Here is a 24078-nt window from a genome sequence, read left to right on the forward strand (position 1 = left end):
GTTTTTCGAAGTTTGTAGCGAAAAAACTCGGCCCTTTAGCCAATAGCCCATCTCTTTGGGGGCCTCCCCGCACTGTGCCAGTCTCTTGCATGCGCACGAAATCGCTCCCAAGAGTAAGCTCCAAATACGACTGTTTCTGAACCGATGCGGCTTACTTAACGAAGACATAAAATTACTATTTGAACATTACTTTTGCGCTAGTTAAGAAATCGCTTCTGCATAAGGCTAAACAAAAATCGGATTTTTATTTAAATTGGGTAGCATAAGAATTAAAGTACATGAAGTGCGGGATCTAGAGGTCTGTATTCATACTGTCTAAGTGAGACCCAGTACGTTTGCCAGAACATGGCCTCCAAGATCGTCGCGTATGGCGAGCCTCGCCAGGGCTCTTTCGCCGCAGTCAGAATGCAGTGTTGTGTGTGCCGCTTGCTAGGAAACGGTTCAGAACGCCCAACACGTAATACTTATGGCTTGTGCTTATGGCCCATGCAGACGGTGCGGCTACAACTTCGCATTGACTTCTACTGAGAATGTGCCAAGGTATACGCCCTGAAATTGCGTTTCGTGCTCGCCCACTTGTATATTAAAGACAAGACTACAGGCAGGCATATATTAAAACGTAGCCGCCGTACGGCAAACATAGTGAGAATAAACGGGTCACTGAACTTGGCAAACACCGTGTCGCGCAGTTGTATTCACGACAACTTGTCCGATTATATATACTGACGTGTGTTGTCGGTTCCTTGATTGCCGACAGCTGACCGCAGATTCCTGAAACTGGTAACATTATACCAGGTGCTTCAGCGAAGAGTGCTTTATTTTTTAAAATACCGGAACAGTAGAGACACGTTGAGACAAAGAGGTCATACTATTTCGACAGCGCGCTATTCGAGGCAGCGGGTGCGATGGTTTATGCGCAACTCACTAATAAACTGTAACTTAAATTTATTAATTAGCATTTTGATAAATAACTTTAGCGCGCACCTGCTTTCGACAAGTTCATCTCTGAAATCTATCATAGAGCACCGTGGTATTCGACATAGTTTTGCCTGCAGTGATGAGGGAAAGTTTTGAGGAAAGATACGCGCGGAATGTGCTTAGAATTCTGGAGACGTATATCTGAATACCTTCCATGCCATGCAAAATGTTTGAAAAGTACCCATGTAAATCCGACTATAGCGAACGTGGAGCTGAGCATGTCCGCAAGAAGCGAAGGCGGGCTTTGGCCTGTGGGGAAGTAGGCATGGAAATGTGGTGAGTGCCAGTGGGTCATCTGCAAGAGAAAGAAAAGAAAGAAAAAAAACGATATAAATATATGGTGCTGATCGCACCAACACTCATTAATCTTTATCTAGCAGAATAGCACAATGTGATATAAATTAATGTGAGAAACAGCGGGTTGGTTGCCAAAGCTCACTTTGCAAATCTTCCTCAGGAATTCTTTAACCCGCCATGGTTCTTAGTGGCTTTGGCGTTGCGCTTCTAAGCACGAGGTCACGGGATCAAATCCTGACCGTGGCAGCCGCATATCCATGGCGGCGAAATGCAATAACCCCCGTGGTACCATGTATTGCAGGGTGCACGTTAATAATGTCAGGTGGTTAATGAACAAAGGTGAAAATAAACGTGGTAGTGGCCAGTGTTTCCGGTACCGTTAGTCTTCGGCTGACGAACGATGTTCCTCGGCGAATTTTCGGGTATGTCGACTTCAGTGTCTTGACGTCAGGACTTACGTAGGAACCTTGGTGGATTAGTTTGTGCTTTTTCCGTTAACCTTATTGACTACGAATAGCCACACAGTGCACAGCCACCCTCCGCGGTAGCTCTCTAACTATGGCATTCCGTTGCTGAGCATGAGATGAAGGATTCGATCCCGGTTACGCTGGCCGCATTTCGATGAGGGCGGAATGCAAAAAAAAAAAAAAAAAGAAAAAAGAGAGACCCTCGTGTACCGTGCTTTGGGTGTACGTTAATAAAGAAACCCAGGTGGTTAAAATTAATATTGAGTCCTCCACTAAGGCGTGCCTTGTAATCAGACTGTGGTTTTGGCATGTCAAGCCCCAGAAAATAAAAGTAGTAATATTAAAAAAAAGACTGCACCGCTGCATAGCGGGAGCATTAGCTGACAATAACAGAAATAATGACCTCTCTTGTTTGCCGACCGAATGTTCTACCTTCAAATGTAAGTTGTTTTTTCAGAGGTTAAAGGGAAGCTGAAAGCGTTTCCAGAAAAAATGAGTGAAGAGCAGTACGCCGTGGTTTTCAACCCTCTGAATTCGAATATCGCATCGAAATTGAGCGAAAGAAGGCGCAAACATATTTTATTTCGACGAAAAGTGCAGCAGCAGACACGCCCAGCTCGCGCGCCTCGTTTCCGCCTGTGATTGGTCGGGCGCCTCGTGACGTCAACAATGGTGTTCGTCCGGACCGACTGCTGCCGCTACACATGAAGCACGGTGCAAAGTAGTTTGGTGGTGTTTTGCTGAGACGGTCATGGAAATTTTCGAGAGCTTGCGTTTCTCTGAGGAGTTCGGCGTTAAGTCCAAACTCTACGAGAGCGATTTTGCGCGCGACGGTGACGGGCGACGGCTTCGAGCGACAAAACGGGCCGTCGCTTGAACAAATCGCTCGGTGTTGTCGCTCGATCGCTCGTTTCTAGAAATCTAGAACTCGTCGCTCGTCGCCCGGAGATGCTATGAGCGACTAGCCAATTGTGCGAAGCCGAAACTGGATGTACATAACTCAAATACTGCTGTTTATCGCACGGAACGAGCAAACTATTGAATTTTACACGAGCAAGAATAAGAACCTAGTGCAAGACCTTCAGAAATATTTTGTGCTCCTTCTTCAGTAAAATACATCAACTTAAATTGATAAAGCATGCGGCACGCTAGTTTCGGCGCGTATATTGCTGCCCTCATACCGGGAAGTCGTCGCTCTAAGCCGTCGCTCGCGTGGAGTTCGGCTTGCAGACGACGAGTGAACGCGACAACCATCGCCTCGGTTGTAGCGCTGTCGCGTGCAAGATCACTTGTAAGGGGTTTATACTTGTACATACTACACGTACGTACATACTTGTACATACTACATGTAGGAGCCGATTGCGAAGATCCGGCTTCTCCAAGAAGCAAAAAATGCTGGTGCAAGCACTACTTTCCACGCGAACGAAGGCGAAGTGTTAGCATCTCATTGTGTTGGAAATGTTCTTTGGCGAGTATGTTTTTTGCTAAGCTGCATTCAGCGTTCCAGTGAGTACGTTTCCGGGCAAACAACTGTAGTGTTATGTTCCTGCATGCCTCCTCGTAGAACGTAAGCGATGATGCGATCTTCAGCATTTGTGCGCTGCCCCAAAGCTGTCGGCAGTCTACACAGACGGTTTAAACGTGGGAAATGTTTACCGGCTGTTGTATAGCACGTGTAGTATAGAACCTTCATCAGCGCGCCATCCGCACGCTACTCGTAACCGGCGAATTCCGTCGGCTACGTGAGATGGTCGGTTTCTTATGTGTGCGAGAGAAGGAGGAGCGCAGCGTCTTGGCGTGAGCAGGCTTTCCGACACACGCAAACTTTACGCTTGCACTGCGTTATGGTAGCTGCATGCAGGCTGTTCCACAACACACGTGCGAATAGAAAATTCGCGGCGCTTGGCGCTGAAACCTGCGTCAAGGGTGGGAGATAAACATGCACCTTCCGTTCTGCGTGCTAACTATTTTTTTTTAGGAGAACCCAAAGCACGCATTATTGATAAACTCTGGTTGTAATCGTCGTCACGGAAGTGGTTAGAGCACAACACTGTTGTTCTTGAGCGCTTGAAGTTGTTTCGCTTCACAGCAGCCTCCCACTTAGCTGAAAGCTTCTTGTCTTGCAGGAACTAATGGAACATCGGAACATCGTCGCGGCCGCTGGTGTTCGTGTAAGCGTAGGCTGCACAGAACGCCGGCATGATAGGCCTACAAGTTCAATTGATGCTGCGCACGTCAACTACCACTCCTATATACACACAAATAAAGGAATGTAGGGTCGAGCAAAGCAGATTAGGACGGCACGCACGCAGAAATAAGCCCGGTCAGGCACGGTCGCGGAGACTGCGAAGGAGCGGAACACCAGTGTTGACGTCACTAAGCCGCGGTTTCCGGTCTCCGCTCGCATCGTCAGCGTCAGCAGCAGCGCGCGGCGCTCGACGGGGGGTGGAGCTACGGCGCAATTTTAACCGATGATTGCGTCGCTCCTAAGTGAAAAATCCCTCCCAAAATTTTACCTTCGTGTTTTATAAGGTTCCCGCATCCGTATGTGAGCGTCTTATTGAATTTGACAGACTCTTCAGCTTCCCTGTAAGATTCAGGAAAAAAAAAAGAACTGGAAGGTGTTTCAACCTCTAGTTGACGTCGATAAAAAACAATGTCTTCCTGAGTGAGTTGGGGGTGAAAATGGGGCTAAGTTATTGCACTTGTGTCACCCCTCGTGCGAGGGGAGTAGGAGGAGCGTCAGACTGCTTAAATTATTTTTACTGCACTTTCTTCGGCATCAGCCCACATTTTTAGACTGCGCGTACCCACGGGAACGGGCCATATTTTTAGACTGCACTACCTTCGGGATGGGCCCACATTTTTCGACTGCTTATCTCTGGTCTCGGCACACGATAGAGGCTAGAAACACATATGTGATACGGTTAAGTAGGGTTAACTCGCCGAGGAAGACATTGTCTTCAAAACGAAGAGCAAGTATGCACGATAACTTGTCGGAACAAATCACATTAAAAAAAGAAAGGAGGATTGCTTGCGTGAGCGACAAGTTGATACCGCCGTATAGCTCAGAGGTATTCTTCCTGCATAGCTCGGTTGGACGTCAATGCGTTTTATAGGCTGACTGCAAAGTGCACTGAATTATGTATTCTGGCGCTAAGCAGACATTTTATTTGAGATGGTAGTTTGCGATGATCCAGTCCATTTCTCCTTGTGCGATGTCCGTTTAGCCACCCAGTTAATCACGTTAACATCACTACTTTGACAAGCGTAGCTCCAGCGCCTAAGCGTAAGTCGGAAAGCCACGTAACCTCGTGTCGATCCTGGCTTATTCAATTCCTGCCTATTTTAGTGGTTTACGACACCGGTGTTGGTAAGCTTAATGCGCTATGCGTTTGCCTAGTGCATCGAAAATTCCGAACCTGTTTCTTTTTTGTAATTTTTTAAGACATTTCCACGGATACACGCCGTGAGCAACCGACAGAAAAAAGAAAAGAAAGTGAACGATATAATAGCCTTTTCGATCGTGCGAAAACGCGGCTTCAAGAGCCGCTTACGCAGCCCACATGCAATCCCGAGTGGTCTAGCGCTTGCCGCAGTATTTTCACTGCAGTGCGAGGTTACAATCAGTGCTTTTATTGTGCAGTGCTTCAAACATTGTAGCGGAGCTCAGCCACAAACTTTCATGGCCTGATGGCACGAACTTCGCAGAGATAAGTTTTAAGCACCGATAAACTTCCCACCGGTGATGCAGTATTAGCTGCGGGGCCTGCACAATGTGTCTCGTCAGTTAAATTGTGCGTGCTAACCGCCCTCTGTACTCTTTCGTAGTGCTACTCGTGCCGTGCCTAAAGCGCGGCCGAGGCCCCAAAACCAGACACACTTAACACCAGAGGACGACCACGGTGGTACAGCGCGTTCTATTGAAAAATGCTCCGAACATATTTGTTGCGAGCCCATTTTGCGCATATATAACTGAGGCGCTCTTCGTCAGCTGCACTTTTGGTGGCGGCGCACCTTTTTTTTTTTCATTTCTAGTGTTCCTGTACAAGGCTCCCACAGGGACTCGAAAATGGTATCACCCTAGTGTATGGCCAAACCCTCGAGCGACTGCACTAATCTTTTTCGTCGTCGTCGTCACCGTCATCGTCAACTTACGTTTATTGCGAAATGAAGGCCTCTTCCATCGGTCTTCATTTACCCTTGTCTTGCGTAATCTGGCTCCATCCCACGCCCGCAAATTTCCTAATCTCATCGTACCACCAAATGCTCGTCCTCAACTGCGCTTTCATTCCCGCGGCGCCCATTCTGTCACTCAGAACAGGCCATCGATCGTCTGGCTCGACGCATTCCACGACGCGCCGAAACCTTAAATTGCCCTCCTAGGGCCTTAATGACTCTTTTGTATTGGAAGTCTATTGCAGACATGTGTTAAAAAACAGAGTGTCGTAATAAAAAAAATTGTGATGTCGGAAACATCACCTCGGCGGACAAGACGCTGCTCCATCTAAGGGTTGCCCAACTGTGGTATCATGACACCTGCACCACGCAGTAAACTAAAAAAACCGTGGTGCAGGTCTGCGTGCCGATAAATATAGACAGTTGCGGAGTCGCGCACTTCGCAGTGGTGTATTTGGTTAAGTAAACCACACGTGACAGTGAAGCATGCAGCCCAGTAAAGAAAATAAAAAAGAATCTTTGAGCTCAATGGGGCTTTTCAATTGGTTCCAATTAGACATCACTGAAAGTCTAATTGGCAACAACTGTATGTTATTAGAGGTTCAATTGATTTCAACTGAACATTAATGGAGCTTGGTATGCCATTTGGTTCCAATTGAACCTAATTGAAAGCAATCGATCAGCAATACCGTGAAGCAGCAAAACAGTTGGTAATATACAGGTTGTCCCACATAACTTGAGCCAAAGGTTTAAAAATGAAAGGCACTCCGGACGCGAGTTGAACCGAATGCATAATGTTGGCACTGGTCTAGAGTTACTCAGGCAATATTTTTATTTTCTCCTTAACTAATGGATTAGCTTGTTTAATTAATCAACGTTTTAAGTATTGGCTGCAGACCCCAAGTGTGATTCGCAAAGTTGTAGAGCACCTTGAGAAACCTCTCAATAAATTGTTTCCAACACGATATATCTCACGTGGTCCTTCCGCGTTCCGAAGAAAGCCCGCGAAATATGAAGAAATACCACGTGACGGGTTGCTTGCTCACTGTTATTATGCGATGGATGCACAAGGTCGGCTGCAGCGAGACTGGCCCGCGACAGGGCGTTATGCCTGGTGTAGGTATCTGGGCATGACGGTGCAAAGGTATCGCATGATGGTGCAAATGCATGCTGCTGGCCGAACGTTGCCGAAGCGATAAAGCGTCTAAGGCCACGAAAAAGAAAAGACGAAAGCAGCATTTTGATTCTGCTTGAAAGAAGAAAAGGCTGAAGCGCGTGGGAACGATGGAAGGCGATGACGGCTGCTACAATTTTGCATTTGTATACAAATGACCTTGTAATATATTTTTCGAATTGAACGATGATGTTACAACTTTAAACCTTAGGGCTCGAATAACACCGGATAAATCACACGGGGACAAAACTAATGGTAAAATAACCTTGGCTGTATTCAAGGAAGATTACGCATGTTTTCTTCAGACGGTGACTCTTTTCGCACAAGCCCCGTCTGCTCTCCTTCTCACATTTACTGTCTACCAGACGTTCTTTTTTGATCTCGCCCCCCCGCACGTGCGCATCGCTTCGTGGTCGCAGTATCGGGTATACCTGCCTCTGGCTTCACTCTTGTGCACCGTGACCGGCACGTCAGTCCCTGAGAGAATGCACCCGCAGGCTGTTCCAATATAACGCATGTAGATCATACCTTGTGTACCTCGTTTGAACCAATCCCAGTGAACTCCAATATATCCAGCGCTCCTCAGGCGCCCGTATCCCTGCGTGTTCTCCACAGCAACGCTATTTGGCTGTGACCAACGTTGAGCAGCAGATATAGCTTACTCCAATGAGGAAATAATGGATATGGTTCTGGCTCTAGGTGGGTCAAGTGGACATAGAAGGCGCGCAGTTGAGCTATTTCAACGTTGGCCTCCAGGTACGCGTCCGAGCTCAATGACGATTGTGCGTGCATATGAAACACTGAGACAGACTGGGACTTTTACGAAGAAACGACATAAATCTTCAATCCTGGGCAAGGACGTGGAGACAGATATTGTGTCAAAGTTTTCTTCAGACCCACATGTTCCTAGTGTGGGTGCTGAAGCTGGATGGTCAAAGTCTTCAGTGTGCAGAGTACTTAAGAAGAGGCAACTTCATCCGTGCCACATGCATTTCGAAAATCGAAAAGACTTTGCAAACTGGATTTTAATCAAGACGAAAGAGGACCCAGGCTTTGTCAACAAAATACTGTGGACCGATGAAGCTACCTTCTCACGTAATGCCCAAGTGAACATCCACAACGCTCACTATTGGAGCGACGAAAACCCTCACTGGGTTTCGAAGACACATCACCAATATCAGTGGTCAGTTAATATGTGGTGTGGAATTTACGGTGGCACTATCATTGGTTCCGTGTTTTTTTGTAACACGCTTACAGGTGGAAGATACGTCAACGACATCCTTGATGGGGCGCTAGAGGATTCTCTTTGCGAAGTTACATTGGCTAGGATCAAGGATAATCGGTATCAGCTTGATGGTGCTTCCGCGAACGGCAACAGAAAAGCTTGCAAATGGCTGCATGGAGTACTCCCGCAGCAGTGGATTGGACGGCATGGACACATTGCTTGGCGGTCACAAGATTTAACTCCCTCGATTTCTTTCTCTGGGGCTAAGTCAAGGATCATGTATACCGGACACCAACCACATCAGAGAACCTAAAAGAAAAAAATAAGAGAAGTTTACAACACCATCCCTGATACCATGATTAAGAACGCCTCGGAAAATGTGCCTACGAGATGCCAAATGCGCATTGCAGCAGATGGTGACCTCTTCGAACACGGATTATATATCAAAGGGCGCTTTTTAAATTGAAGGTCACTAGAAAATCGTTCTGGCCCTAACGCCGCCTCCCCATCCAACCCGATTACACTCCGTCGGCAGGCTGGCACCTCTTGCCCATTTCATGCATAAAAAAATAAAGCCATGTTCTTGTTCTCCTTCGTCTCCTCAGACGCTTTATCGCTTCGGGACCGCTCAGCCAGCAGCACGCATGTGCGCCATCGTGCGATAAAAGCCGCATGCCCAGATACCTACACCAGACATAACGCCCTGTCGCGGGCCAGTCTCACTGCAGCTGACCTTAATTTGTTCATCCAACGCATGCTTGAGAGCAGCACAATAACAGTGCGCAATCGCTCCTTCACGTGGTATTTTTTCATATTTCGCGGGCTTTCTTTAACACGCGGAAAAAAGGACCACGTGAGATATATCGTGTTGGAAACAATTTATTGAGAGGTTTCTCAAGGTGCTCTACAACATTGCGTATCACACTTGGGGTCTGCAGCAAATACTTAAAAAGTTGATTAATTAAACATAACTAATCCATAGGATAAGGGGAAAATAAAATATAGCCTGAGTAACTCTAGGCCAGTGCCAACATTATGCATTCGGTTCAACTCGCGTCTGTAGTGCCTTTCATTTTTAAAACATTGACTCAATTAAGTTATGTGGGACAACCTGTATAATGGCATTATTATAATTTGAGTCTTCAAACAAAATATCTGTATTTTTTCGAGACCAATGGAGAGACGCATTTAATTTTCTTGGGAAGTTCTAAATGTGCTTTGAAACTTTACCAATTTCTCTTGGGCCACTGGTAGCACTTCGTCAACAAAAGTTTGCTTACACACACACACACACCCACACACACACACATACACACACACACACACACACACACACACACACACACACACACACACACACACACACACACACACACACACACACACACACACACACACGCACACGCACACGCACGCACGCACACACACACACACACACACACACACACACACACACAAACACTATATATATATATACACATATATATATATATCTGAACTCGAGGTTTTGATGGCAGCCCGCCTGGTCGGGAGGCATCATGAAGAACGGTAAAAAGGGCACCGGCCACTGAAAGAATACCACTGAAAAAATATGACGTCATACTTTAAAGCCATACAAACAATGTATCGCACGTCCTTGATTTCATTGTGAACAAGGCTCCCGTCAGGGGAGCTGAAACGTCTTTTCTTGTATTCCTTCAGCGGTTGGTGTCCTTCTGACGTCATATATTAAAGCCATATAAACAATGTATCGCACGTCCTTGATTTCATTGTGAACAAAGCTCCCGTCAGGGGAGCTGAAACGTCTTTTCTTGTAATCTTTCAGTGGTCGGTGTCCTTCCTTTTACTCCGCTTCATATATAGCTTCTGGCAGAAATCTCTCATAGTGAAGTGATGAACGGCGAGTGTCTCATTGAAGAGAATCGCCGTACTGGTTAATGCATGAGTGAGCTTCTCGAATGGAGTTTCAAGTATAACCAAGTCGTATCAAGAATAACCAACCCACCAGTTTTTTTTGTTTTTTTTTTTCATATTGGGCCCGCATGGAGTCCACCTGAAAGACCAATTGGGCCCAGTTGGATCCACTTTGTCCCAATGGGTCTAATTGGTCAAATCGTGTTCAAAAAACCGATTGGCCTAATTGGAAATCACAATTCTCTTTTTCTTTTCTTTTTTGTTTTCTTGTTTTCTTTGTTTGACTTTGAGGGGAGACGAGGAAACAAAGGAGTACATTGTTCAACCGCCTCTTATGTAATTCTGACTCTCCTTACCTGTGCGCAACCTTATCTCATTTACTATCTTATGACTCTCCATTCACAACGCATCACGCTACCACAAGCAGATCGATATATTGGAGCATTTATCGCGCAGTGATCGCCACTAATAAGAAGCACTTTTTTAATTGAAAGAAGCCTGCTGTGCAGGCTTCATTTGCGAATTGCTATCTCTTCGTCCGCTTATGCATGTAAAACGTGATTACTGATATAAAAAATAAACACGCACAGAACTGACAAAAATCACAAAAGGGAGCCGTATACAAAAGATGTCAGTTTCACCCGAAAGGCGAAATATTGATTGCGATAGCACACTGTTAGACAGCTATACGAAGTAAGGTTAGTCGCTTTAGCGTTTTAGCCGTAAAAGTTCGCTTACTAACTAAATTAACAAGCACGTTGTCACGCGCGCACAGGCAAACATAAACACATCTCACTCGATAACCGTGGACACTCGTCAGAACGCTAGCGTGATGAAGAGCGGCAGCAGCGGGGAGATAATTCCCCTTCGTGCTGCCTCTCGCTTCAGCACGAACTAAGCAGGCGAGAACACAGCGCACACGAGACCATCAGCTATCTCAGGTCGACTAACCTTCGAACACACGGCAGATTGCCTCCAAGATAGGACGCGCACGGCCGCGCTCAGCCGATGCAGCTGGAGTAGAAGCGCTTACGCAACTACCCCCCCCCCCCCCTCCCCTTCTAGACACGCACATCTCCCCGATACGTGAACTCTGCGCGCGCCAGAAAATGGCCTCACCTTTCTCCCTTGCGAGCGCGAGAAGACACCGCCGCATCAAGCCAGCATCCTTCTCGGCTCACCGTCGCAAGCTTTCGCTCGCACCTTCAGCATACGGCGCGCGGCAGCGATGTTATCACCCTTGGACTTAATACGGAATATCACGGTGATGCGGACGGTGGAAATTCGCCTGGGAAGTCTATATAAAAAAATGTATAGTCACGTGCATATCCCTACGTGATTTGAATTCGAAAGCAATATGACTTCTCAAAGTTCCAAAGTTTCAATTATCACGTGACCAAGATACATGACTTCATACATTGCCACGTACCCTTCGCAACTCTGCCTTGAAAGGAGAAACCTCCCACCTCCGGATCGGTCTCTCTCCTACAACGAGGCTCATATATATGGAGGCGATTGCAAGCCGGTAATTACATCTGCCCATTTTGGGTCTATCTTACGCAGACAGGGGACGAAAATGACGCCAAATGCAAAGATTGTGGCGAGAGGGGCACGCTAGACCACATAATCTGGGAATGTGCCGGTTCCCCAGGGATCAGCCAAAACATAGATAGTAGAGAAGCCTGGGAGGTCTGGCTGCGGAGCAAAGACCCCAACGTCCAGCGGCAAGCCATCCGCCTGGCAGCTGAGGCCGTGAAGAAGCAACTTCACTATTCCTTAGTCTGCGGGGCAGTCCCTGATTCCTCCTCGGTCTGCGTGCCGGGGCCGGGCTCAGACAGTCCCTTTTCGGTGGAAAGAAAAGCTTTTGATTAATTAATTCTGCCTTAATACACCTTAATCCACTTTACTCCCCTTGCTCTAATTTGTATCAACCTTACTTCAACTAGCTATTATTTGTACCATCCTTAATGTACCTTAACCAACCGTAATCAACCTTAATCAACCTTGCTCTAATTTGTATCAACCTTAATCCACGCTAATTCACTTTAATCCACCTTGCGCTAACTTGTACCAACCTTAAACCACTTTCATCCAAATTAATCCACTTTAATTCAACATAAGTCATCTTTTTCTAACTTCCTCTGTATTACTACTGACGTCATACAAGACGCTGATGAAGTACCTTAGGTACCACTTGTCGCGGACAACAACGCCGACTTTGTTGCCTCATATGGGACATATAATCATTGCGCATTAATAAAAGAACGGCGCATACTACACATCAGAGATGAAATAAGCGTCACCCGCCGTGGCAGCGTAGTGGTTTCGGCGTTCCGCTGCTAAGCCCGAGGTCGCGGGATCAATTCCCAGTCGCGCTAGCCGAATTTCGATAGGGGCTAAATGCAATAACGCCTGTCTAGCGTGTATTGGGCGCACGTTAAAGAACACCAGCTGGTCAACATTAATCCAGAGTCCCCCACTACGTCGTGCTTCATATTGTGGCTTTGGCTCGTAAAACAACATAATTTAATTCATTTTAAACAAGCTTGTATGCGTTTGTGTGTGAATGTCACCTCTTCATCGTTTTCTTTTTGTGGACAAGGGCTGAACAGATTGATTTCTTACTTCGCTTTAGCACAGAAATCTTACCGCGCTTTATCATGTTCACGTCACGGACATGGCCCGTTATTGCTGCTTTCTGTTTCGGTCGTTAATAGAATTATCCAGATTCAACGCAGATGTTCAAGTCCGTTGAAGCGAAGCTTTAGTGCAGTGGTTAAATAAATGCTATACAACTAACGGTGATCGTTCTATGCAGCGTATAATCTCATGCAATAGTTATGTTTGGGCACCGCAAAGGTCACAATTTGTACATCTTTTGTGTCACATTGGCGCATTATGTTGTTATTCAAATGTACTTATCATTCGAAGTTCCCCTCTCCTCTCGATTATTGTCGTCAGGGGTTTACGAGACCAAGTGCATACTGCTTCACATACAAGTGAATATGCGTACACTTAAAGCTCGTATACCCTTTGTGTCACAGCGGTACATACCCATTCTGGAGCATCAGCCAAGAATAGGTGCATACCCAGTGGCACATATCGAATGGCTAAATCAGAGAAAATCAAGCAAATCAAGGAAACCGTCTAATATGATGGCGTTATTTCGCTAAGAGGTCCGTGTGCTTCGGAGACGTCTATGAGCCGACATTATGTGTTCAAGTTATACGTATGTAGGATTTCTTTTCATTACGCAGAATGCAGGTGCTCTAACGCGCACTACTCTGGCAGTGAGCGTACCGAGTTGATGTAAGCCCGTTTGCTGGGACACCCGTCGCTTTAGCCCAGTGGCTATTGCGTTGCGCTGCTCAGCTCGAGGTTGCAAGTTCGAAGCCATGAGGGGCGAGTAGCAACTTACCCCGGGCAGGATTACCCTTTCGATGTCCTTGAAGATGTCCTCCCACTTCTCGGGCTCCTGGGGTGCCTCTGATGGCACCAGGGCAGCCAGGTAGCCGGGTGCAACGTCGGGCAGCACGGGCCGGTTCCTCAGACCGTTGAAGTAAGATAGCGCAAACTCCAGCAGCTGATGGCCAGCCTCGCGGAACTGCTCGTCATCCATGCCGCTGGCGCGTCAGTGCCTTGCACAGAGAAATTTCAAGGATATCTCGGTCTTTGTCGGGTGTTCAGAAACCGACGCGCTCCGTTTTATTCTTTGTAGGACGGCGCATTATTATAGTAGGCTTCTAATTAACCACCGTCATCATCAGCCTATTTTATGTCCAGTGCAGGACGAAGAACTCTCTCAGCAATCTCTCATTACTCCTTTCTTGCGTCAGCTGATACCATCCTACGCGTGCACGTTTCCAAAATTTGTCCTACCATCGAATTCTCTGCAGTCCTCGACTGCGCTTCTCTTCTTGGCACCCATTGTGTAATTCTATAGCGGACCACCGGTTATCTGCTCTACGAGTCGCATTGCGTAGTCTCAACTACAATATACTCGTGCACTCGTTTGCTCTTTAATCCACACCGCTGTCTTCCTGTCTCATAATATTACACCCCCCCCCCCCTCCCATCTCTCACTGCGCGGCACTTAACTGCTTCTCAAGCTGCTTCGTTATCCTCAGAGTTATCGCTTCACAGGTAAGTAATGGCAGAAAGCAATGCTTGTGCGCTTTTATTTTCAATGATGACAGTAAATAGCCCGTCACGACTTGGCAATGGCTGCCATATTAAAAATCACGTTGGTCTTTTGACCCGCCGTGGTGGCGTGGTGGCTTTGGCGTTGGGCTGCTAAGCCCGAAGGTGCAGGATGAAATGCTGGTCGTGGCGGCCGCATTTCGATGGGAACTACATGCGAGAACGCCCGTGTGCCGTGCATTGGGTGCACGTCAAAGCAACCCAAGTGGTAAAATTTAATCCGGACTCCTTAACTACGGCGTTCCTCATAATCATATCATGGTTTTGGAACGGAAAACCCCAGAACTAAATTTCTTTTCTTGTCTTCTGGATAGTAATCTTCAACCCTCCATTTAGATTTTGTTGATTAATGTCGTCTCATCATTTGTTGTGAGTCACATCCAGCGTTGCAGAACAGGGCAATGTAATCAGCAAACCGCAGAGGCAACGCAAACCAGCTCGGAGAATAGTTTTATTTAGCATATATATATATATATATATATATATATATATATATATATATATATATATATATAAAATGTTATGAAGAAGAAGAGCACAAGGAAAAGGCCAGCCGGATCGCCAGTGTTTAGCACGAGTGTGAGCCGTTCGGGCATCCAGCTGTTCCTGCTCTGCGTCACCTGCCTTCTCGGTTACGAACAGACGCTACCATCTGAACTACACTCCCCCACTGGTTACACTGCAGGCATGGAACAGACGATCTGGCTGGCCTTGTTCTTGCGCTGTTCTTCCTCATTACTATATATATATATATATATATCATATCATATCATATCATATCATATCAGCTATCATATATATATATATATATATATATATATATATATATATATATATATATATATATATGATAGCTGTTATATGTCTGAACAAATTTCTTAGGATATTCACGGTTGCATACTCTACTTCTTGACTACGCTATATTTCCATGACTGCTACTATCTCTACTGAATCGGGCACCTTATCGTACTCTATAAAGACTATATAGAGAAGTTAATTATATTCCATAGTCTCCTCAATTATCTGATAAATGACGCTGATATGTGATCCATTGTTGAGTATTCCGTTATAAAGCTGACTTGTTTTCTGTATTGATTGAAGTGTTGTCCTGCTTCGTTCAAAATCCTATTCGATAAAATGTATTCATCCGTTTAACAATCATCCTTTAATCGATTAAATTTATAATATTCATTTGTGCCGGCTTAACTGCGTTACTTTTAAAGAAAGTAACACGACACACTTTACATCGGACAGTTCCTGTCGCTGTCAGGCCATTCGCGCATGGTATGTTGGTGAAATCTGCACTGAAAGAACACAGATGTGTTCTAAACAATTTGCCTTCTTGTCCTTGTTTGGTAGCACTTCAGGTTTGGTGAAAGAATGTTGTCGCTGGAGCCACGTTTCGACAAGGGGGCGACGTCTGCGTCAGGGAAGCGTCAGAGTAGCACTTACTGTGCTCACGCGGGGCAAGTCACCTTGTCAAAACGTTCACTGCAGCGGCATTCCTTATTCGGCGACTTTAATCATTTTAAGCCTCCATCTTCATGTGAACTACTGTCATTGCGATTAGCATACTTTGGAATATTCACCCAGTTGGTGGTGTATGTTCGTCCGTTTGTTTGTCTGTACCTATCTAATCTCTTTCACACCAACTTGGGTCACTAGGTATGTGCCACTTGGCATTTGTCATTATTCAACGCAAAAATAAAAAAAAATTCTTCCAAATTTTTTTCAGTGCTGGGCGTAATCGAACCCGCATCAAACGGGTTCCGCAAGCATAGCAGTCAGGCATCTCCGAGGCCACTCGCGCATCACATCTTGCGGTGGCACCACCATAAATGATATTACTAATTTACTAATATTACTTATCGGATTACCGTTGCCAATAATCTCCAATGGATTGACTGCACCACCAAATTTCTTTTCTTCTTCATTCTCTCTTTGAAATTTCCAGTTTAATAGCGCTTTAAGCCCTGCTTGATTTTCACGCTTTTATTTTCTGATATAGCTTAAGATAAAGAGAGAGAGATAATCGCGACTAAATAATTAGTTAATTAGCAGACAATTATTCGAATAATTGTTCAACCCTTTCTGTGCTACGAATTTATTTTTATTGCAATGGCAATTATATGAACGCTCCAGGCGAATTTCCGCCGTCGCGTCACCGTCACCGTGAGGTTCAGTTAAAGTCCAAGAGCGATAAGATCGTGGCCGCGCCCCGTATGCTGTATAGGTGCGAGGAAAATCATTCGAGGATGAGACGAGAAGGATAGTGGCTTGGTGAGGCAGCGCCTCCTGGCGCACGCAAGGGAGAAAGGCAGGGAAGGGGCGCGCCGACTTATCGCGCTCGGGGGGGGGGGGGGGGGGGGGAGGGGGGGTAGCGCGCTTCTTCGCTTTTATTCCGGCCGCGGCAGCACATGGAGCGGCCTCGAGCGTTCTATCTTGGACTCAAGTTGCGGTGGGCTCGAGGGATAACCGACCATAGATAGTTGATGGTGTCGTGGGCGCTGTGTTCTCGTGCGCCTAGTTCACGTTGAAGCGAGAAGCAGCACAAAGTGGAATTCGCTCGCCGCTGCTGCCGCTCTTCGTCATGCTAGCGTCATGACGAGTGTCCGCGATCATCGAGTGAGATGTGTTTATGTTTGCTTGTGTATGGCGTGACACCGTAGTTATTAATTTGGTTAGTAAGCGAATGTTTTCAGCAGTTCATACGGGCGATAAAACTACTAACCTTAATTCGTATCCACATTTTCATCCGGCGAGGAGAAAACGGCGCGCGGCAAGTCTTTCCTCCTAGCTGGCTTGTGCAAGCCGGCGTGACGCTGCCTGGATGCATTGCCGTCGCGTGCTGTGGAACGATTTGAGATGTTTTAGCTTCTTCTCCGTGAAACTTACGCGATCTTAGTTCATACAAGGTCTTGAAAGAACCACTGTGTATCATCAGCCGCGGGGTGTGTATGTGTTGTAAACTATTTTGGCTGTATAGGATTTCCACTCGACCGAGAGAACTGGCGTTTGTGAATTGCCAGCGTGAACTGGAAAATTTTCTCACCATCTGATTGCTTGGGGCGGAACTGAAAAATAAGTGCTCGTGTACTGCCAACCCAATGCAACTTCGAAACATCTAGGCGCTAATCGTTATACAACATTTGCGTCAGCCGCCGGCATCTTTCTCACACATATCATGTCTAGAAGACTTGAAATCACTATGCCATGTCTACGTTAGCCTCCTGTATAAGGCCGATGGCATTGCTCAGCACAGCGATCACTGCGGTTGGTAAACCAGTATTATACATGTATAAGCTATGTGCTTCGCCATTGCCTTTTTTGCCCATTAAATCAGTAATATAAAGGGCATTACATAAAGAGAATCCGGTGGCTGTTTGAGTACACAATTTCCGCAAGACCGGAGGGCGCGTCGTAGACGACAGGATGAACAAGACCGAACAAAAAGAAAATCGGTTTTTATCGTCTGCTTTCGAAGAAAAAAAAAAGAAAAAAATCAAGCTAACGCCGCGTTAAGGTCTTGCAGGGTCACGCAGCATGCTCGGCTTATGCGCTGTATAACAAGCCGATCCCAGCTGCTGCCACTGCTTCGGACGCTCGCGCAGTGCGCAGCCGGTCGCTCGACCATTCGACAAGAGTGATTCACACTGTACAATATGCTGTTATTACTAACCTAAACTATCTTATTCGTAGACGGAAACCTCGTCCAGCAAACGAGGTAGTCAGGCAACGTATGAACAGATAACAATTTGAGCGCTAGTGAAAGTTAACAGCACAACTTATTCCGTAGCCGAATGATATCCAGTATCTGAGGATCGTCATGTTTCCTACCTACTCGTTGATGCTAAACCACAGCTTAGAACTGCAGTGAGGATGCAGCAGTAAGGTCACACTGGCGAAACGAGTTTTTACAAATACAGAACTTATCTCCGATGCTGATTATAGGCTCAAACACGCGCGCACAAATCACGCTGTGTGCTCCGTGCGCCTCAACGCCGCAGAAACTCCGGCCATATCGAGTTAATTCACTTCAGTACGTGTCACAGAACCGTTTCCCACGTAGAATACATCACGTCACGCTAAATAGACGGCGAGAGCGCGAAAACAACCGCCAGCATCTGTTCGTTAAAATGATCGGATTTCTTGCTTTAGCGCTTGCCTTTCTTGTTTCGCTTTTGGTTGAGGGAATGTATGTTGCGCGGGTGTGCGCGTGTGTGAGTTTTCCTATTTATATGATGTTTAAATGCACTAGAACTTTAGTCGTGAGTCAGCGCTCATGTTTTGTCTTTCTTCTTCGTCCTTGTTATTAGTGCGCGCTGTAGGTAATAATAATTATCAGTTAAGCTACCGCGGCGCCATCCTTCCGGCCCCTTGATTGTGTATTTGTGTTTGTGTACAAAATCAACCCTGAGAGAGTTAGTTAGAGGAGGCGGACGCGGAGCGCCCTTTTGACCGCAGGCGACGCCTAGTACGTGAGCTTAGGGGCAGGCAACTGGCCAATAAACCCTGTAATATACTACTTCACATGACATCAAAAGTGTTGAATTCGAGGCCCTCGCTATGCAATGAGCGATGATTTATTTTTATGACGGCACTTGCCACTGCTACAATGATAAATACTCGCAATAATTCACAGGCTATGGCATGTAAAACAATAAAAATTTACGCAAGAACAGGCTTTTCTACAGAAGCGAGCTTTTCCGCACAATGATCATTGGTGTGGAGAAGCCAGCTTTGACGAGCACTCTTTAAAGGGACCCTGGAACGATTTTGACGATTTTGTACAAACGTACTGAGTCGTTAGAGTAAGTCCTTCTGATCATTAATTGACGGATCTAAGTGCTCTGCGTAAAGCGTGTAATTTATTATAAGGTTTTTGAAAATGTACATCGCTGCCGATCGCAGCACACTGCTCGGCGGAATTTTATGCCGCCCCTATCCATATGACGTAAAATCACCCAATAGACGTCAATAGGGCGAGCTATACGACTGGCTGCCCAGGGCGCGTCATCAATAATTTTTCCACCTTTATGGTGAACAAATGATGTTCGTAATAGTTAAATTGTTAGATAATTTGTTTCTATAAATAGAAAGTAACAGAAAGAGAATGCACAAGAACAATTTCTCACTACACTTAAGCACTTCCGGCACACAGCAAGCGTCGTCTACTTGTGTTGCAACGTGCTCCGTCTTGACGAGAGCCCCGCGGTCAGTGTCGGCCTGACTTTTCGTGAGCACCACGATTCGCCTTTGTAGCGTTGTGGGCTGCAAGCGTAGCGACTGGCAATATGTCAAGCTGCAACATCGTGTCCCTCTGCAAGGCAGCAGACGAGCGGAGTGGCTGCAGCGTATCTGACTGTCGCTATCCGATCGGCGCCAGAATTCGCGCGTTTGCGGCCGTCCCTTTACACGGGAGGATTACTGCCACAATAGCGTTTCGCGAGTCCGGTATTAGGGTAAAAGCAAGCGCGAGGGGACAGGGCCTGGCCGTGTCCCCTTGCGTGTCGTTTCACGGGATGAGTAGAAGCACAAACGTGAATGATCTGCACGGTGCAGCCACCTGGTGGCATAGAGCTCAACCAAACACAGTAGCAGTAACGAAGTGTCCTCTTCTTTGCTGCTGGTGTAAATTTTTCGCAGGAGCGTAATCATTAACATGCTTTTTTTGTAAATGTTCAGAATATTTTACGCTTGGTTAGAGCAATATTAGCTCTTTGTTCAGTTGGTTAAGCTCTGCGCTAACAGCTGGATGGACCGTGCAGACCGACCAGGCCGCTCACGTACGTCTACGCTAAAGTTGCTTCATCAGCTTGAGTTTATGCCTCCACCCATCCGTCGAAAGGCCCAGCCCGCCTGTGGTTACCGGAATACCAGACACGTTCGGTGCTGCGACGGAATGCTCGCAACGCTCGCTGCTTCGATAGCTCTCGCTTGGGGTCGACTGCCAAGCAGCTTCCGGAGAGGATGGAGAGGCTTCGCGCGCTCGCTCCTAGAGAACCGGAAGTAGACGAGACGACGTGCCATCATAACGCATAGCCAGTGAAGGCGGAGCTTAGCCCCGATCACTCGGCGAACAAGTTGAGGAGAAAATGCATGGCTATGGAGGAGCGTAACTTGTAATCGTCCGTAGCTCTTTTAATATGAGACGCTTCACCTAAATTGTGGTGCGAATGATTAACTTTAGCTGTACCCTACGCGTCTGCAAAATTTGTCCAAACCGTTTCTGGGGCCCTTTAACGTTTGCGTACGCAAGAACGCACGGATATGCGCTATGATGAACAGCTAAAATAACATGTCGCCTGCATAGGATGAATAAAATCGCAGTATAGTATAGCACATGACTTATCGAGTACCGCGGGTGTCGCACGCCCAGCGCCGGAAAGTCCCATCACAAAACCTTAGAGAAAATGAATGTAAACACTGTTCATCATCAAGAGAAGTTTAGTGATTCCACTCGCGCTTGAGTGTATCAGCCGTGCACTCTCTTACAGACTGACAGACTACACCTCCTTATTTCACAGACTGACAGACTATTATTCTCCTTATTAGACTCCTTATTTCCGCATTCTTCGTCGGCCAAATATAAAACTAGGTCAGAACTAGGTCAGCGACCAGTGGCATTTTCCACACGATCTCCTGACCATGAGTGGTCGTGGTCCAGACAGGGGTTTAGGCGGCCTTTCAAATGTGCTATGAAGCACGTGACCCTGCTGTTCGAGTTCGGGTGCTACTTTAATGCTATAGTTTGGGCGAATATCAGTACTTTGTGCTAACAGCACTCCTGAAGAAATCAAGAAGGTGCGAGTGGAAACGGCGGCTTGAGCAGTCTGCATTACAGCAGTGAACGAGAAAGCCTGAAATCATTCCACAGTTGCACGAATTGTTACATAACCTAAAAAGAATATGCGTGACAATGAGGAATTGCCGTGGCCCTTGCTACGCCGCGTATGCCCCAGGGTTGTGCCTGCGAATTTTTCGTCAAATAGTGCACGGAATGGTTGCGGCAAGAAGTGCAGAGTGGTTCCGTATGTGCAGAGCATCACAGAAGCTGTCTGTGAAATTCTGTTGACATGGGGGATGGCCTACGTACGACGAAAGGGGCGATGCGTAAATGACCGTGCGCGGGAACATGAGCGGACATAAAAATAATGACATGGCTAATTTGGCAGCGCACTACGCGAACTGCAAATGCGAGCCCTGTTTCTCATAGTTTAAAATCCTGAGGACAAGGAAAAAAAAAAAAGAATGCACGTCAGCACACCGACGACATCGCTATAGCTGAGAAACATCGTTTCTGGGGCTGTGTTGTGTTTTCCACCGATTCTATTCTTTTCTTACCACACATCGTAACGAGTGTCTGGTGCACCGGTGATAACGTAGGCGTGGCGTCCTGATGGCCAATAACAAAGGGAAAAAGTGATGGAAAATGAAAATAATGTTCAAGTTAAACGGCTCTTGGATTTTCGTGTCACATAGTATTCTAATTTTGTCCCTACCTGTCTGCACCAACATACTGTGTAATTTCTAAGACTGTACCACGGCGCGAAGCCTTGAATAAATTTAGCTGGTACCCTGCACCCATAATTTTTGTGCGCAGAGGTAATTTGGGCAGTGGAACGTTTTACTGTACATAGCACCAACTAACCCAAAAACGTGTTCTAGTCAAGTGTATTTCCGCTATGTTTTCCCCCCGCGAATAGTCGTTCAGCACCGTCCAGGCCAACATGAACGTGCAAAAACATGGGCTATACCTCGATTTCACGGAGTAACCCGTTGTCTACAGAAATCGTGGGGACGCAATTAGCCTCAAGCACATAACGGGGCGAATTAACTATTTAAGCCTTTCATCTCAGATTAGATTTGCTTTAGCTCTAACGTGAGTTTTAAAAGGCCAGAATCTAATCACAAATTATTTCCTTAATGTGAATCGCATATGCTAGCCGCCCATTTTTGTTATTTCAGATTTCTGAAACATTCAGACGCGTAACTATTGTACCATGCATTTTAGCACTTCTTGTTCTGTTTCTTTCTACCCGTAAAAAAAAGCTGCCCCCTTCCCCCCCCCCCCCCCCAAAAAAAAAAGAAAAAAGAAATCAGGAGCTTTCGCGTATCGCATCATAAGGTTTTGGGAATAACACGCACTAGAAGTGCAACATTAACATCAAAGTTGCACCGAGAACATGGCGCACAAAACCTGTTCGAATGCTCTGTATATATTTTAACTTTCGCAATAATCTTGCGGAGAACGAGAAAATTCTGCACTTGTTGAGCGGTGAGGTCCCAGATCTAGCAGCGGATATGGTAAACCGAAAAGTTTGTGGGGCATCGTTTCGGCGATGTTGATCTTTTACCTGGTTCTCAGCAAGCGGTGTCTCCTGTGTCCTCTCTGAGCTGCGTACGACTCGTGCGCCGCGGGCCCCCTCCTGACAGCGAGCGCGCGCTGGCCTCAGCGATCCAGCAAGGAGAGCAACAGGTCCGCGTCCCGTGTCCGGAGAAGCCGAGTGAGCAGCGACGGCAGCCTGTGAGCCTTCCCGAAAGGGGATGTCGGTGACTGCTTCCCTCCACTCCTCGCGCGCCTTGCCGCGCGGACCCCATTCTCCCCCGCCAAGGAAAGAGTCGCATTGCCGCTTGGCTACACTGTGCACTCCCCCCATCACCCGCCCCCCTCCGAAGGAGGAGCTTCCCCATTGGCCCCCCGGGGACCCCGCGTCATTGAGTGGCGTGACGTTGGCCGCATTGACTTTTCTTTACCGCCTTGTTCTTTGCCATTTTTCTGTCGCCTTTTGTGAATAAAAGTGACGACCCGAATGGAAGGCCGCCAAGGTTTGGGGAGTATAAATGCGTGCCATGGCGTTTGGATTAGGTAGGCTGTTTTTTTTCCTTTGTGCCTCCTTTCAGCCTACTTTCTAGCTGCAGGCCCTCTTTGCATCGCTGCTCGGGCGCTCTTTCCCGGTCGCTGTCGACTCGTCCTTTGCGCCTTCCTTTTTTTGTCGCCGTCATTCTCACGTTATGCGCACAAGGGCATTGTCTCGCTTGGTCTACTTATGCACTGATTAAGCGAAAGCCTGTGACATTCTCATCTTTGGACGGTATCTTACTCCACTCCAGCTCTGTAATGCTTCTACTGAAAGGCAGCGAGGTAAGCGGATTTTCTTCCTTGTGAACGGTCTCTCCTTGCAAATAAGCTTCCTTTTTCCTTGCGAGCTTGCCCTCTTTCTTTGTAAATCTTTTCATAGTTGCAGACGTTGTTGTTGACAGTGCCTGGAGGTCAACTATCAAACATGGCCGCAAATCATACATCTCATTGTACTGATGTTCAGATGCCTCGATTTATTTTTAGTCAAGGTAAGCTGACTGCAAAGACGGCAAACCCTAATTACACGAAAGTTATACACAAAAAAAGCACATTCAAGCTGATGTAAGTATTAACAGGGGCGTATCCAGGGGGGAGAGGGGGGAAGAACACTGCACACGGCCGCTTCTCCAACCTCCCTCCCCCGAAATTTTTGTATACCAGGATGCCGTCTATAGCCTTGCCGGGCAAAGGTGCTAAATCTCGGCTGAGTCCGGGAACCCAAGTCTCCACAGGATTTATTCGCGATCCAGGAAATATTCATACACAAAGGATGCATGCATTT

The 24078-nt window shown here is 46.7% G+C and overlaps 1 protein-coding gene across 2 annotated transcripts in view; it reads right to left on the bottom strand.

The window, feature by feature from the left end:
• LOC126548185 (aromatic-L-amino-acid decarboxylase-like) overlaps positions 1 to 23097 on the bottom strand; it is a 93132-nt gene extending 70035 nt beyond the window's left edge. The window contains exons 1-3 of one of the 2 annotated variants that reach the window (XM_055063174.2): positions 22792 to 23097; positions 13653 to 13872; positions 1160 to 1273 (exon numbers count right to left, since the gene is read on the bottom strand). In XM_055063174.2, coding sequence (XP_054919149.1) covers positions 1160 to 1273; positions 13653 to 13853 — 315 coding nt within the window. In that variant the 5' untranslated portion in view covers positions 13854 to 13872; positions 22792 to 23097. The remainder of the gene's footprint in view (positions 1 to 1159; positions 1274 to 13652; positions 13873 to 22791) is intronic. The other variant, XM_050196323.3, reaches the window with a different exon arrangement.
• Positions 23098 to 24078: the final 981 nt, after the last annotated feature.

This window comes from Dermacentor andersoni, chromosome 1 (assembly GCF_023375885.2).
Source record: "Dermacentor andersoni chromosome 1, qqDerAnde1_hic_scaffold, whole genome shotgun sequence".
Taxonomy (NCBI): domain Eukaryota; kingdom Metazoa; phylum Arthropoda; class Arachnida; order Ixodida; family Ixodidae; genus Dermacentor; species Dermacentor andersoni.